Genomic DNA, 17440 nt, shown 5'->3' on the forward strand with positions numbered 1-17440 from the left:
TGTTTTACATGGGAAGACGTGCTCCTGTGATGTATCTCATCCCAATGGTGGGGGTTTTTTTTCTTAATAAAACACATAGAATCACAGAATTGTCCAGGTTGGAAGGGACCTTTCAGATCATCGAGTTCAACCATCAACCTATCACTGCCAAAGCCACCACTAACCCATGTCCCTCAGCATCACATCTGCCTGGCTTTTAAACACCTCCAGGGATGGTGACTCCACCACTGCCCTGGGCAGCCTCTTCCAAGGCTTCACAACCCTTTCATTGTAGAAATTTTCCCCAATATCCATCCTAAACCTCCCCTGGAGCAACTTGAGGCCGTTTCCTCTTGTCCTATTGCCTGTTCCTCGGGAGAAGAGACCCACTCCCCCTGGCTACACCCTCCTTTCAGGGAGTTGTAGAGAGCGAGAAGGTCTCCCCTCAGCCTCCTTTTCTCCAGGCTGAACAACCCCAACTTCCTCAGCCGCTCCTCACAGGACTTGTCCTCCAGACCCCTCACCAGCTCCGTTGCCCTTCTCTGGATTCGCTCCAGCACCTCAATGTCACTCCTGTCTTGAGGGGCCCAAACCTGAACACAAGAAATGAAACCCCTCAGGATCAAGAAATCAGGGCATCAGAAAGTTTGAGAACACATCGACAGATGTAAGTACAAGGAATCACCCATGTTCTTCGTGCGGAAAAGGGTAAGAACAGATGCTCCTGCAGGAAATCATGCAGGTCCTTCAGTTATGCTTTCGTGGTTCGGGGTTTTTTTGTGTCTTGTTTTTGGCAGATGGGCGAACATCTTCCATCAAAAGGCAAGCAGAATCAGAGCAAACCTTGACAGACAGGACAGTAAGTAAAACCAGATCCAAATTAGATGTCTTCCATTCCAATTTCCTCAAGCAAACAGTCCAAGGTAGTGTGTCTGGTCCTACAGCTTCTACAGTGAAGAGTTTCAGGACTAGTCCTACTGCTTTGAGCTAGCCAAGAAATTATAGCGCTGTATCAGCGTTGCCTACTGATGCTACTAAAAGCACAGGGACACGAGTTTTTGACTCCACATAGAAAAGACAACACCTGGAGTTGGGCCCAAAGCGCTGCAGCCAGCTCTGCTGGGACAAGCCCTTTTTCCTCTTTTTCCACAGGCAATAAGGTAGAGATGTCACAGATTGGTAGTTCCACCACTAAAAGCCACATCAAAGTTCAACCTGAGAGCATCAGCACCATGTTCCTGAAATAAGATTCACCCAAGAACATCAGAAAACAAGGACAAACATCAGTCAGTTCTGGTCTAGCTGGACTTGGGCTAAAGCCGTGTGGACTAAGCAGTAGCCAGGAGGTGAGCAAGCAGGAGACGGCTGAAGCAGCCATCACATCTGCAGATGAGGAGCCACTGGAGGTACAAAGTGACAGGAGCTCTCACCAACATTACACTGTAGACAAAAAAAACCCAAATCAAAACAGTCCATGCTCTTTGATGCAGTCTGCTTACTAGTTTTTTGGAAACCCCAACCAGGTCAATCTTTTCCCCATGAATGAATTTACCGAAGCAGCACTTCTGAGGCCATCTATATGTCTCAAAGACCAAACTATACTGACATATGGCAACAAAGAAGCTGAGAAATCGGCTTCAGGAAAGCATCAGTGGCTCAGCAGTAGCATACGTCAAAGGTGCTCTCTTGCTACCCAAAAGGAAATGAAGTAGCTCCTGCTGCTATGAAGGGATGGACCTCTAACTTCCCTTCTTCACAAACCAAATCTCATACGACAGGCGAGTTGAGTCTCTTGCACAAGTATCTGGAAGGGTTTCAGGCAATATTCCCTTCCTTGCAAAGATAATTTATCTACTATAGAAGGTGAAAGTAAGAAGCTCATTCTCACACGATAATTTAAAACCAAAGAAAACCCAGTGACAACCATTACCGTTCACATACCAAAATATCAACAGTAAATGATTTAGTACCTCAGAAGTCGCAGGCAGCTCTATAATAGCACCATGCCAGTCCTCAGGAACCCACAGCACTGGAACATTTATCCTATTCTTGCAATCATCTATTTCCTCTTGCCCATAAAAATACAGACAAACCAATTGTATTTTATAAAATCAAGACTAAATGTCTTGATTTTGCTCTCTTAAGAACAGAACATAGGTCATTCAGCTCGAAGGGGAGTCATGGACAAGCTCTGCTATTTCATCAACTTATAGTACAAAAATAAAGCAGAAGCTTAAGCATAAGAGAACTGAAAAAAGAAAACCCTTAGATTTTTACAGACATTCTTTTTCCCCACAGATCTGAAATCTGTCGCTTTCGGGGTCCCCTGCCTTGACTTACGTGACTTGTTCTGAACACGCACCTCATGATCTGTAAGCTATTCCCAAAAGATGAACTGATCTGACAACGTGCAAATAATCAAGGTCTGAGGCAGCGAGTTCAATTCCGTATTTAAACAGGAACAAGAGTTCAGTTTTTCACAGCAATGTTGCAAAGCCTAAGTCACCCACTGCAGCTCACCGCAGAAATGACTCAAACCGTGCAGCTGCTGTGCCAATACACCTGGTATTTATGCAGAAATAAGCTTCAGCACAACGGCATCCTATGCCTTACAGAAATTTAACAGATATTCATTTATCTTTGAATTACATACACAAACTGGCAACATTTGGGGCTCAGGCTTTGAGCTGCATTTACATGGAAAAAAGATTATAGCAGTGCCATACGTGGCAGGAGGTCAAGAGGATACATCTCGGTATATCCTCGGTATAAATACAGACTGGGGGATGAGGTATTAGAAAGCAGCCCTGAGGAAAGGGACTCGGGGGTGCTGATGGACGAGAAGCTGGACATGAGCAGGCAATGTGCACTCGCAGCCCAGAAGGCCAATCCCGTCCTGGGCTGCATCAAAAGAAGTGCTGCCATCAGATCCAGAGAGGGGATTCTGCCACTTTGCTCTGCTCTGGTGAGACCTCACCTGGAGTACTGTGTGCAGGTCTGGAGCCCTCAATATAGAAAGGACATGGACCTGATGGAGCAGGTCCAGAGGAGGGCCACCAAAATGATCAGGGGGTTGGAGCACCTCTGCTATGAGGACAGGCTGAGAGAGCTGGGGTTGTTCAGCCTGGAGAAGAGGAGGCTCCGGGGAGACCTCATAGCGGCCTTCCAGTACCTGAGGGGGCCCTACAGGAAGGCTGGGGAGGGTCTGTTTCCAAAGGCCTGCAGTGACAGGACGAGGGGCAATGGTTTTAAGTTGGAGAAGGGGAGATTTAGATTGGATATTAGGAACAAGTTCTTTACCCTGAGGGTGGTGGAACACTGGACCAGGTTGCCCAGGGAGGTGGTTGAGGCCCCTTCCCTTGAGATATTCAAGGTGAAGCTCGACGAGGCCCTGGGCAACCTGGTCTAGTTGGGGGTGTCCCTGCTGACTGTGGGGAGGTCGGACTAGATGACCTTTGCAGGTCCCTTCCGGCCTGGACCAACCTATGAATCTCCTCCAATTCCTACATCAGCACTGACACTCCCTAGTGCCACTCCAGTTTCGGCACTGATGTCACTTCTCCAGGCTCAGGGGTCACTAAAAGCAGGTATTAAGTACAAAAATGTAGTATTACGTTAAAAAGCACTAACAAGTTCAAACAAATATTGAACAATTGTTTTCAATTTAAAGAGACTACAAAAAAGGATGCATCCGGGCCAAAATGGAGTTTAAAAAAGGCAAAAGAATCATCCTGTTTTAAAGAGGTATTTTGGAGAGGAACGACGTTTCCTTCAGCAGCTGCGACCACAGCGACGTGCAGCGGCACGTTGTGCCTACCTGTCCCTCGAGTTCCACCCCCATCGCTTAAACTGAATGAAATAGCAAAAATAAAACTGAGCGGGGAAAGGTGTTTTGAGAAGATTTAGTGCTTTTTTCAAGGACAGGGCATAGGGGGGAAAAAAACAGGAAGGAGAGGGAATGTTTTAACACTTTGAAAAAAAGCAAGTTTTCCTATGTCTCGCACCCAGGAGAGAATTCCACAACTTGAGAGAGAACTACTGGAGATCCAGTACAAAATCCAGCGCAAAACAATCCAAAATGCATTTTTTGAGGGGGAAAAAAAAAAAAAAGAGACATTAATAACATGCTGCTAGATACCAAGTTACACTTTAGACCACGACAATTACACAACTGCCTCCAGCATTCCCTGGCAGCCAGCAGAGCCGGAGTGCCTTCAGAAGAATCTCCATCGTAAGGCAAAACGTTCACGGAAAAATCATTGTTTCTACCAACTGAGCAACCTAGAAGCGAAGGGACGGAAAAACATCTCACCGCCTGCTGACAGTTCAGCCCGACGTTTCCCTTTTCACCCCGAACTACTTTCATCAGGCAGTGCAGGGTGCGACCCTTCCGATGCAGGCCCGAGCAGTGGTGTTCGATCTCCCCTCGGCAGCTGAGGATGATTTCTGGGCTCAGCGAGAAGTCTTCCATCAGCATGCGCCGGTAATCCAACATCTCGCCCTGGCACTCGCTGCTCACTTGTCGACCTGGGCCAAGAGAAGACAACGCGATTTAGTTATAATGCTTCTTGGTCATGTCAGGGACCCCCCCTCTCTTGTTGGGGCAGGGGGGCGGCCCACCACCACCCCCTCTTGTTGGGGCAGGGGGGCGGCCCACCACCACCCCCCTTCTTGTTGGGGCAGAGGGGCGGCCCACCACCACCCCCCTCTTGTTGGGGCAGGGGGGCGGCCCACCACCACCCCCCTCTTGTTGGGGCAGGGGGGCGGCCCACCACCACCCCCCTCTTGTTGGGGCAGGGGGGCGGCCCACCACCACCCCCCTCTTGTTGGGGCAGGGGGGCGGCCCACCACCACCCCCCTCTTGTTGGGGCAGGGGGGCGGCCCACCACCACCCCCCTCTTGTTGGGGCAGGGGGGCGGCCCACCACCACCCCCCTCTTGTTGGGGCAGGGGGGCGGCCCACCACCACCCCCCTCTTGTTGGGGCAGGGGGGCGGCCCACCACCACCCCCCTCTTGTTGGGGCAGGGGGGCGGCCCACCACCACCCCCCTCTTGTTGGGGCAGGGGGGCGGCCCACCACCACCCCCCTCTTGTTGGGGCAGGGGGGCGGCCCACCACCACCCCCCTCTTGTTGGGGCAGGGGGGCGGCCCACCACCACCCCCCTCTTGTTGGGGCAGGGGGGCGGCCCACCACCACCCCCCTCTTGTTGGGGCAGGGGGGCGGCCCACCACCACCCCCCTCTTGTTGGGGCAGGGGGGCGGCCCACCACCACCCCCCTCTTGTTGGGGCAGGGGGGCGGCCCACCACCACCCCCCTCTTGTTGGGGCAGGGAGGGTGGCCCACCACCACTCTGGAAGAATAGGGACAGTGTCCAGAGCTTGGAAAACACCAGATTGCAACAAATATGCTAGAACAGACATGCTGGGGTTTAAACCAGTTGTTATGCATTTAACTGACTCCGTGATATTTCCCAGTCTACAGATTCAATGCATGAATTTAAGGGGGGAAAAGGGATCCCTGAAAGATTAGGAGAATCTTATTTTGGATTTCAGATTACAGGAGGTGCTTTTGAAGAACAGCTGAAAACACGCCGTGGATGTGCAGTTCTGTGCTGCAGGTTGGCTATTCCCGGTACGCTCAAGGAAAACAGAAGTCACCTCTGGTCTTTTACCAGCTCGGTATGTAATTGGGGGGAGGAATGTGTCCAACAGCACGTTAAACATTTTCTGAGGAAAAGGTTTTCTACAGCAACAGCACATACTTACTCAGGAAGCCAAAAAACCAGAACAGAACATGTTACCCAGAGCATATACGGAGCGTGTAACAAACTAGCTGCAGTTGTACAGAAATCTAGCTTTAATAAATGTGTACATCTGCGGTACGCTTTCCTACAGTCCCATGTAGAATGAGGGGTTTTTTTGAGTCAAAAGGAACACGTTGGCTTTTTTGCCATGTGCTCCCCCAGCCCTCCATCACCACCTATTCACACGCCCAATGCCACAGAGCTCCTATAGCTCAAGAGGGGCTCCCGGGCATTATAAAGAGACACGCGGAAGTGTGGGGAATAATTAGCGTTCCTCCTGGGCTATGCTTTGTGCACGAGCCACACGCTGCAGAACCTGTTCCACCGTGAAAAGTGGAAGTTAATAACTGAACAACAGTTTTCTACATGTAATTCAGGAAAGCACTTGCCCTACTGCAGGAAAAAAGGAGGGGAAAAAACCCAACCCACAACTTTTCCACAAACAGGACACATCATTTCCACATCAATCAGAAGCAACGAGTTATTCAGACTCATAAATGCACAGATTGCTTATGGTGTTAGAGCAGCACTGCAGCCCCGCCGCTGAATCAGAAACCACCCAGCTGCACGTCGAGGGGAAAACCAAACAATTCTCTGGTGCAGATCTAAAGCATATAATGTTATTTTATACATTACGGCAATTTCACAGAGAATCATAGAATCATTCAGGTTGGAAAAGACCCTTGGGACCATCGAGTCCAACCATCAACCCCACTTACAAAGTTCTTCCCTACACCATATCCCCCAACACCACATCTAAGCGACTCTTAAGCACATTCAGGGATGGTGACTCAACCACCTCCCTGGCCAGCCTGTTCCACCTCTAGTTGGTCCTGCTGCACAGGGCCTTCCAACGCCCTTTAGACAGCTACTGGTGTTAAGGCATCTCCAGTTTATACTAACTTAAATGAACATAAAGAATATTCTCACGCTTGCCTTCCTTCTTTCCTATAGGAAAAACCAGAATTAGTGGAATTACAGCATTTACCCAAGGTACTGAACTGCAAGGAAAGAACACTGCTCATAAGAGGCAGAGGACTGAGTATCCCTGGCTTTCCCTGAGTGATGATAAACAGGCTCTCCGTTTTAACCTGGCAGCATATTTAGTGCTTGCTACATAAAGGAGAAAAAAGCTGCTTGAATTCACGGTGAATAGAAGGATTTGCAATTTCACACCATCAGTCCAAGAGAGATCTGCTATTCTGCATTTTAAACTTCTTGCCTCCACTACAGGAGTCGACAGTCGAGGTTTACTCAGCTATTCTGACCTTCAAAACACGTGATGAAAGCGTTATGATGAGGAAACCTGCCTCTGAACCAGAGCTTGGGACAGGTTACTTAGAGAAGGGGATTGTAAATACACATCGAACTTGAAAGTCCAAGAGAAACTTGAAATCAAGGTCCCATCTCTTGATTCAACCCTGCCCACCCCCCCCCCCCCCTTACCTCTGTGCACAGCAGACTCCAAGCACATCAGCAGGTAGGAAAGCCTGGCTTCCCGAGAGCGGGGCAGGTTCTCCACGTTACAGCGGTATTTCTTCAGGTCGCTTTTACAGGACTTTGCCAGCGAGTAACTGACTTTGTAGTCCTGGGCGATGAGCTTCTGGCGGGTGGTCAGTGCATCGCGACACTGCAGGAGACACAGCGTGGATGTGAGGGAGAGCTAAGTTTTCAAGTTGTGTTTCAAAAGACAACCCACACTTGAAAATTCCTGCCTTTAAGCCGGACTGCGGTTAAATTTCATTCGTCTCATAGAAACCAGGCAGTTAATGCACGCTGGGGTCAACAGATCAAGGGTTTTAAAGGCGGCAGCTCTCTGCAGAGCTCTTCTTAAAACTGCACATTCATCCAGCTCTTTGTGAAGAGCTGTGGCTGAGAGCGTGACTCATCCTCGGTAACTAGGATCAGTGGCTGACATTTATCCCAGCTGCGGTACCCGCTCACCCCATGCCCTCAAGAAACAACTTTTTCCAGTCGCATTTACAAAATAGTGCGTTCTTTGGATTCGCTCTGCAACGCGCCGAACAGATGAGAGCAGATAAAGCGGTCCAGCCGTGGGAATTTCTAGCTGTTTGCCAACACCGGTGAAGCTCACGAGGATGCAACAGGGGCCAAACCCGAACCCAGCAGCTGCAAGAACAACCCTCTAAATTTCATCCAAAAAAGGGCCTGTAAAAACACTGCTACGCTCCGTAGCTTTTGGTTTCAATTATATGAAAATTAAATTCAAGGGCAGCAGATAATTTAGAACAGCTCAGGCAAATTTGTCCATTCTCAGACTATTTGAAAGGAAGGAAAACTGTGCACGTGGGAGAACAGGGAGCAATCTCGGCACGAGGAACAGAAGCCCTACAACCCTCTCTCCCCTTCCTTACATCACGTTTTTCACTTTACCCCCTTTTCCTTCCCATACCTGCTCCAGGACTGGAAAAATATATATATTCACACCCCTCCCCTTCATGCTCCCTGTCTCTGTACCATGACTGGGACCTTGGGACTGGACAGATGTAAAGCTCGGGACACAGGGAGGTAGAGGCTGGCAGATACTTCATCCCCCAAAGCAGGAGGAGGTGGGTCCAGCCTATTATATTCCTATCTTAGACAGTTGACCATGGAAAAGACCCCTGAACCCCCCCCCCCCCACTATCCCTGTGCCACCAAAACCAGGTTAAACAAAAACAGCGGCCCATTTCAGCGCCGCGCTTGTACAAAATGAAGCTTTGTTTCAAGCCCTCAGGGATCACGCTCTCAGTTTTGAATTTGTTAATTGGAACCAAGCTTTTGGATAGCTAATACATTCAGAGAAAAGGAAATGAGTCTGGTCCCTCCAGGCCTCTGAATCGGGCTCCTCCAGCGGAGCTTTTCCGAGGAGGGTTTTACAGATACCCATCTTCCGATCCTTTCAGACAGATGATATAATTCCGTATAATCCCCAACGCTACGATGCTGCTGCTGAAATCACTGAAGGCGTCGCTGCCTTCCCAAAACGCCTACACTAATACAAACTCTTTTCAGGTCTGGCTTTTTTGTTTTTGAAAACAATATCTTCAGGAAGAACCTAAAGAAAACGTCAGTTACTGAGCTGCGCATCCTTCCCACGGAATTTGCTGCTTCGTAGTCAGACGCTTACAGGAAACAGAAGTGAAGTGCACACAGCTGCCTGCGCCGAGGCATTTGGGCATTTGATTTCTAATCTGGAGGTTATGACAGCGATTACCCAAGGCTTCCCACAGCATGGGGCGACTTCTACTTTAAACACTCAATCACAGCGCTACCGCTTGAGCTCCGCGTCTACCTTCCCAAATTACTCAGCCAAAAGCTTTCATTTATTTAAATCCTTAACTTTAAAGGCTGTAACTTCAGCACAATTAATTCAAGCCATCAGCACGTAGCTGGAAACGCAAACATATCAAAGTAAAAGCATCTATTAAAGCAGTCGGTTATCCAGCCGCAGAGATGATGGATTTTCCTCAACACTGGAAAAGAATAATGTGGGCCGGACTGATGAATGATCTGACGATTTCTGCATTAAGAATTTGTCTCACTGAGACAAATACCCACCTTTTCACTCATTGATTCTTCAAACTTGTGATTAAAGAGGCACTTGTAGACTCGGCCTTCCCCAGCCTGAGTCTGTGGAACAGAACAGAAACGTTTGCCATTAAAGATAAGACTTGTAATGCTTAACGAGCAGGCTAAACTACACCTCAAGAGATTTATTTTTTCAAACTAGAAATATATTAAGTTTAATATTTCAAATGACAGTGATAGCTTCTAAGCTACGAAAATTTTTAAGTTTTATTGCATTAGAACATATCTGGTCACGTTCATCAGCCTTTTAGCGAGAAGCCGCTCAGCTAATTCAGACTGAACAACGCAGCTTTGCAGCTCATTGCTGGAGGGACAAGGAGCACTGTGAGGAGTCAGACCAGGCCACCCTTGCACACCAGTTCATCGCTGCAAAAGGGAGCAGGCTCTTACCTCTGCTGCCTCCTCCCCACATTCAAGTCGCTCCACTCTCCCCCTCACACCAGCTCTGATGCCCATTAAACCATTTATGCCAATTCAGCTCATTGACCCACTGGAAATAAAGCTTGTTTGTTGAGTGAGTGAATTTAATACCAGATTTATTGCAAACTGACAGCTGCAAGGTGTCTGTTTTCACTATTACACAACCTTGCTCAAGCTCCACTCTACCTTTCCATTCCTTCCTCCAAGGTAGTTTTGGGACTTTTTTAATGGATTACTGTAGAAGAGAAGTCAAGAGGAAATTACTCACATTTTCACAAAATCGCTCTCTGTCATCTCGGCACGCAAAGTAGAGATGCCGGTCCAAGTGGAAGTCATCTGAAGAGAGTTCAGCTACACGAAGAATCGCTTTCTTACACTGATCGGAAACCTGAACCCGAGGATCAGTCTCCTCCGCCTCTTTTACCAGGCCCTTTTCCAGGCAAGCCACCACCTCTCCTTGTGAGTGGGCATCCTACACGAGAAGAGCAAGATGAGAAGCTGTAACCGACCACTTATATTATCACGTCATCGGTGATTCTGCATTAAGCACCACATAAATTAAGCAAGCAAACAAACGTTCTAAGCATAGACTTCCAAAAGTTCGACCTAAACTGCGTTTACATTCAGAGGAGGCAACAGTTAATATCTGTACTATCCACACACTTTATCCATCACCATTCTGCTGATGGTCACCGTGAAATCTCCCCCCCCCCCCGATGCTCTGGGTTTGTTTTAATGTCACTTAATGAGATTATCACTGCTTAGTCACACTGCTCAGAGCAGTTTACCAAAATGGCCAAATTATCTTTAATCTGACATAGCTCTCTTCGCACCATGGCAACAGCAGTGCATTAAGAATGTAGCTGGGGAAAAGAAAAATCATAGTTCTTCCGTGCTGAGACGAGTCTTCAGTTGGGTGGTGATAGTCAGTGACGCTAAAAAGGCCACAAAGGAGCTTTGCCCAGTGCAGGCTTCTCAACGCTAATTCCTCCATTAAGAGAATGAAAATAAAGCATTCAAGGGTAGATGAAGTCTTGGACAAAGCAGTTCTGGCCCAATGATGTACACCACATCTTCAGGCTTGCAGGACAGCGAAGAACTTTGGACTCTGACCAGCAAGTGCCAATAACCGTAGAGAGCCTGTGCTTTGTACGAACGCCTGGCAGAGGCAGGGCAAAGCCCATCAAAGCTCCATTAATTTCCTACATCCTTTTAACGTGCTTAGAAAGGGAACTGTTCCCCCTCTATCTCTGTAGAAGGTCCAACTCCTCTAAAAACCAGGAGCTCTTCTGAAAGAGATCTCTCAAGGCTTCTGCAAGTTTCTCCGGCGAAGACCACCTTAACTTATGCTGCTCTGAGATATTGCTACTCAACTCGTATCAGACTACCCGATGTATACAAGGCATGAAGATCTGCACATATCTGAATCGCTCAGCCTGGCATTTACCGGAACCATTTAGGAGCTTTCCCTTCAGCTCGCTCTATCAAGCGGATTCATCCCTCCCTGTGGCAGCAGCATGAGTAAGAGAGCAGTCTCCATAAAACATGACCACGACTATTCAAAGCCATGTAACTCTTCCAAACCTTTTCCTTCTGACACGTCTTCTCGGGCAGGCGGCCTTTGATTCCTGTTCTAACTCTGCCGCGCTTGGAGCACAAGCAGAGTTGGCCGATTACAAAGTTGTAAACATAACCCAGAAGTTTAACCAGTTTAAAAGGGCTAGAAGTAGTTTTCCCCTTAAAAAAAAAAACAACCCAACACTCCATATTTTGGTTTGCTCTTTTGAGTGGGAACTGGTCAACTCCACATCCTGGCAAGATATCAGCGTCTTTGAAGAAGTGTAATTATATATCAACGGTCCCTTTAGGACCGAACCCAAAGGGATGTGAGGAATACTAGTTAGTGGTACGCTTGCCACATTACTCAAAATCGCCGTTTATCCCTAACCACCCCAAACACACACACTGTTCTGCAAACCCTCGTGGTCAGTCACAGGCAGTAATTACAACCGAGGAGCTGGCAAGAGGAAGTGATTGAAAACAACCATTTTAAGTAGTTTTTTTTGCTCCAGCCTAGGGGAGGTTGCAGCTGGGAGGCCAGGCCAAGGTTACCCTCAATCACCTGCAGCCTCCCCTCAAAAGCCAGCAAGGAGGGCACAGGAGAAGCTCTTCCTGCCAGGAAAATCAGAAGTTTCCTCGTTTTTTGCAGCGTGGGTCTAGATTCCTGGCCAGAGTCACGCTATAGCAAAGTAATCCTATTTTTAAGAGGGTAGCGAAAGTGGATTTCTATATGCTGGATGCTGAATGTTTACTGCGGCAGGGACACAACATGAAATGACTAATTTACTGCGTTATTTCCGAAATACAATTTTTACATTTGAGCAGGTCATCCTGCAGCGCTGGCTGCTCTGCTGCCCTGCATTAGAGCAACTGTAGAACACGTCAGACTTCACAGGAATAGAAACACGCACAGGGCAACGCAGCTGGCTCCCGAGAGGTGCAGTCCTGCTCTTCCCTCCTCCCTCCCGAGCATTTTCACACCTTCTTGGGATGCTGTTGGTGCTCCTGTGCCCGCCTGACACCGTCTGGGAGATTTACTGACCTCATCTGGGGTTCCTTTTCAGGCAGATCAGGTCTCCGAGTGCTAGTACTGACTAGCTAAGCCAGCTTAATGCTGTCCTAACTCTTCATTTCTTCAAAAGTACATGAAGGCAGCCACGCTGCTGGCCAAACAGAGTATAGATGGGACTTTACAGAAGTGGTTTAGCAAAATATCATGTCAAGCTTTAATTACAGGCTAACACCTACTGTATTTAAGATTGTACATTGCAGACCGGAGGGGAAAACAAGTGTGTGTACAGCTGCACTCACAGATTCATAGATTGATTCATAGATTGGTCCAGGCTGGAAGGGACCTGCAAAGGTCATCTAGTCCGACCTCCCCACAGTCAGCAGGGACACCCCCAACTAGACCAGGTTGCCCAGGGCCTCGTCGAGCTTCACCTTGAATATCTCAAGGGAAGGAGCCTCAACCACCTCCCTGGGCAACCTGGTCCAGTGTTCCACCACCCTCAGAGTAAAGAACTTGTTCCTAATATCCAATCTAAATCTCCCCTTCTCCAACTTAAAACCATTGCCCCTCGTCCTGTCACTGCAGGCCTTTGGAAACAGACCCTCCCCAGCCTTCCTGTAGGGCCCCCTCAGGTACTGGAAGGCCACTATGAGGTCTCCCCGGAGCCTCCTCTTCTCCAGGCTGAACAACCCCAGCTCCCTCAGCCTGTCCTCATAGCAGAGGTGTTCCAACCCCCTGAGCATTTTGGTGGCCCTTCTCTGGACCTGCTCCATCAGGTCCATGTCCTTTCTATATTGAGGGCTCCAGACCTGCACACAGTGCTCCAGGTGAGGTCTCACCAGAGCAGAGCAAAGTGGCAGAATCCCCTCTCTGGATCTGATGGCAGCACTTCTTTTGATGCAGCCCAGGACGGGATTGGCCTTCTGGGCTGCGAGTGCACATTGCCTGCTCATGTCCAGCTTCTCGTCCATCAGCACCCCCGAGTCCCTTTCCTCAGGGCTGCTTTCTAATACCTCATCCCCCACTCTGTATTTATACCGAGGATTGTTCCGGCCCAGGTGCAGAATCCTGCACTTGCTTTTGTTGAACCTCATGAGGTTCATCTGGGCCCACCTCTCCAGCCTGTCCAGGTCCCTCTGAATGACATCACATCCCTCTGGTGTATCGACAACACCACACAGCTTGGTGTCATCTGCAAACTTGCTGATGGTGCTCTCAATCCCTCTATGTCTTTGATAAAAATGTTAAACAGTACTGGTCCCAGGACGGACCCTTGAGGGACACCACTAGTCACTAGTCACTCAACCGTCTTTTTCTAAACCAGCCAGCAATCACAAGTTTGACAGGCTTGTCCTAAGGCTGGCAGGACACACATTTGTGTTAGGGCTACGAAGATGACGAGGGACTGGAGCATCTCTCTGCTGAGGAAAGGCCAAGAGCTCTGGGGCTGTTCAGCCTGGAGAAGAGCAGACTGAGAGGGGATCTCATCGATGCTGAGCAATAGCTAAAGGGCAGGCGGCAAGAGGATGGGGTCAGGCTCTTCTCAGTGGTGCCCACTGACAGGACAAGGGGCAACGGGCACAAACTGGAACACGGGAAATCCCATCTCAACATGGGGAAAAATCCTTTCCCGTCAGGGTGGCAGAGCCCTGGAACAGGCTGCCCAGAGAGGGTGTGGAGTCTCCTTCTCTGGAGATATTCCAAACCCACCTAGACGTGTTCCTGTCCAACCTGCTCTGGGTGACCCTGCTGTGGCAGGGGGTTGGACCAGATGAACTCCAGAGGTCCCTTCCAACCCGTACAATTCTGTGATGCTGTGACTGTGGTATCTGCATCACTTTGTGGCTCTGTGCCGTGCAGAGCTCCCTGTTCCCACCTGCACTCCACGTGCCATCAGTCCTGTGGGGCCACCTCAGCTGAGGGCTGGCATCCCACAGCATGAGCTCTCCCAGTCCTGCTCCAGCACTGGTGCTTAAAAGGGTACTAACGCCTGCTGTGGAATAAATCCCAACCAAGCTTTTCCTCTGTTACTATCCTCTCTTCCCACCCCGTTGTTGGAAAACCTCCGCCTTGGAGTTGAAGACCTTTAAGTTCACTGACAAGTCAGGACTCCCCAAAATTGCTGCAGGGGCTGACAGAGTCTAGGTCTCATTTCTTCAGTGCAACACACTGAAACACGAGAGCTTAAATCCAAAAGCCACACACGTTTCTTGGAATTGCCACCTCCTCTATCAAGAGGAGAACTTTACCGGCAAGTTGCAAAGATCTGTTAAACATACTAGAGATAATTATCTAGTCGGGAGTGCCTTGAAACTCTGCATAGTTTTATGAAAAGATGTATTTACATCCACGAAGGATACGAGCAGCTTTCCAGTACCGTCCCTACGGCACTTCGAGCCACACAGAAATGCAACTAAGTTCTAAATGTGCCCAAGCAAACCCCCTTCAGCACAACGCTGTGGGAGATTTTAGTTCCTATGACCAGAATTCATACTCCAAGTGACATACTTCAAAGCACATGACTTTAGGCCAAGACAGAAGTTTAAAAACCTTGTTCTCGCTATTTGTTTTCTGTCAGAGAATTCCAGCCCACCCCACCTCCCATATAGTTTAGGCTTTGCAACTCTTGTTTATTCTTTTGTCATTCTCAGAAGCCCCCCCCCAGAAGAGACTTAATTCTGTCTGAACCCTGACGTGACTCGAGTTCATGACCGTTTTTGCTGCAGGTTTGCAGAGAGAAGCTGGAAAAGTGAGCGGATGAGAGTCAAGAGCAGAAAGGAGCAGGAGGGTAAAACATAACTTGTTTTACCAGCACAGCACCTTGTGCTGAACAGCCAGAGCCACGAGGCTACGGAAAACCACCCAGCAGATTATTTCAAGTTCCAGTTTGGCATCCCACCTGGCTAACTGGACACCAGAGTTACCGGGACAGCGTTTAGATTAGCTAATTCCCAGTACTCCAGCTGATACTACACTAGATAAACCAGGACTGAGCTGAATGTTACCATCTCTGCCCATGTAGATTCGTTTCCCCCGAGTCCAGTACTTCTATGGAACTAGGGAAAGAGTGACAGCAACTGTACTCCAAACACTTATGGGTGAAAAAAGGCAAGAAAACAATGATCTCTTAATGTGTCTTTTTTTAGGCATCTGAAAAATGCTATTATGTGGTAAAGTACTACACCAGATGTGCAACTGACACTTATGTACCCTCCATTATGGCAAATAATCACCTCCAGTTCAGCCCATCATGGCTAAATCCAGCACCTGAGCAACTACACATTCACTGCCCACTGGTTTGATACAACCCTGGCCGTTACCGGAGTCAGGAAAGCAGCTCATTCTGAGAGACAGTCTGAGAAGAAAAGCTTTGTTGCAATTACCAATTTCAAATTAGATTCCCATTGCATGAAAACAAAGCAAGCTTTAAATACCAAGAGTCCAAACTCGCTATAAAGCACAACAGCCAACTGGAAAAGCGACCAAAACTACCGTTAAATATTGCTCCATTAAAAAAAACCACCACCCCCCCAGAACACAGGCATATTACACAACTTAATGCTCTCAAATGACACATCCACAGCCTTTCTGCTTTATACAGCAAAACGAAGCTCACAGTCAGGTTGAGACTTCTACACGGAACTTTATTGCTCTTACAGAGCAGAAAACCAACGAGAAACGTGGAAAAGAAAGCACAGAAAACACCAGATCAGAGGCAACAAACCCAGCAGGAACAGAATTCAATTAGGAAGTAGAAAGCAAGCTAAAACAAAAAAAAAAAAAGGAAGTGTAGAAAAGGAAAACTGCTAGCAGAGGGGCTCCAAGAAGCAACGTAGTTTCAGAATACCTACTGAAGTGCCTTTTACAGTTAAAAAAGCCAATTTATCCCAGCTACTATGATATTATCACACTGCAATCTACCAGCTGCCTGATGTGGATGGAGTTAGCGGTCTAGCAGGGCTTATTTCCATATAAAAAGAGGGACGAATCTCTTCTCCCATCTTCCTCCTCAGGTGTCCAGGTCCTATTTATTAAATTCACAGTTACGTTCAGTCACACAAAAGGGTCACGGCTGTTTCTCTACAGGCAACTCTCAGAAGCTACAGCGTGGAAATAAAGCCTGAACCAGCATCTGATGAGAGTAAATTAGATGAGATTTCTCCAAAGCAGAAAAGGGCTAGAACAGAACACCAACAAAAGAAATGCTTGCGTAGCCATTTATAGCTGTTTCCATAGCAGTACAAAATCCTTCAATTGCTCTAAGTGCCAAGGATGACAGCGTGACAAAAGAAACCGTATGACAGGCTGCGCTGCTTTCACCAACCAAGGCAAAATATTCTGGGTTGGGTACCAAGGAAGTGAGGAATATGCATAAAGCGTGCTAACCCCCACAAAAGGTTGGGCAGTGACTCCCTTTGCTGTCCCATGGAAACTTTGTGACCCAAACTTTGCGTTCTTTGCCTCTCCCAGGCGCCCCCCCCAGTCATCCTCGTCCTTCACCCAGCAGGGTGGGCAACGCACAGTCACAGACACAAGTCTCATGAAATCCAGGCTACCGTAACTCCTTCGGTGCTACCACAAGTATTTTAATGTATTTTGATTTCATCAGGCCACAGGTAATGTGTAGACCTGAGAGACAGAACTCCTGTTATTACACTTCTGGTTCTATACTGATTGTTAAAGGCAATTTCTCATTTCTTTAAGTCCTTCAGCCCAGGATCAGAAGAAAGCCGTTACTGTATGGAGAAAGCGAGGTACTCGGGTGCCACCAGCATGAATCAATGGTGCCAGCAAGTTCCTCCCACTTCTGTGGTTGCTTTTGTTCCTGAAAGCAAGTCCTTACTTTCCTGCTTTCTGTTGCTCAGCTAAACCTTCTGGAATACACTAGCGCTTCAATTTAACACACCACGAATGGGTAGCTGCTTACAGCAGTGAACATCTCAAACAACTTTTATTTTTAAACCAAAAAAAGTACATACTTTCTGTAAAATCTTTTTACTTCGTCATTAACAGCTGATTTAAGGCCAGGCTGGATGGGGCTTTGAGCAACCTGCTCTAGTGGAGGTATCCCTGCC

The 17440-nt window shown here is 48.1% G+C and overlaps 1 protein-coding gene across 1 annotated transcript in view; it reads right to left on the reverse strand.

The window, feature by feature from the left end:
* Nucleotides 1–17440, reverse strand: part of GLG1 (golgi glycoprotein 1) — a 90065-nt gene that overhangs the window by 20864 nt on the left and 51761 nt on the right. Inside the window, exons 5-8 of the mRNA XM_074151372.1 lie at nucleotides 10062–10265; nucleotides 9344–9415; nucleotides 7229–7412; nucleotides 4292–4506 (exon numbers count right to left, since the gene is read on the reverse strand). Of these exons, the coding sequence (XP_074007473.1) occupies nucleotides 4292–4506; nucleotides 7229–7412; nucleotides 9344–9415; nucleotides 10062–10265 (675 nt within the window). The remainder of the gene's footprint in view (nucleotides 1–4291; nucleotides 4507–7228; nucleotides 7413–9343; nucleotides 9416–10061; nucleotides 10266–17440) is intronic.

The sequence above is a fragment of the Numenius arquata genome, chromosome 8 (assembly GCF_964106895.1).
Source record: "Numenius arquata chromosome 8, bNumArq3.hap1.1, whole genome shotgun sequence".
NCBI lineage: Eukaryota > Metazoa > Chordata > Aves > Charadriiformes > Scolopacidae > Numenius > Numenius arquata.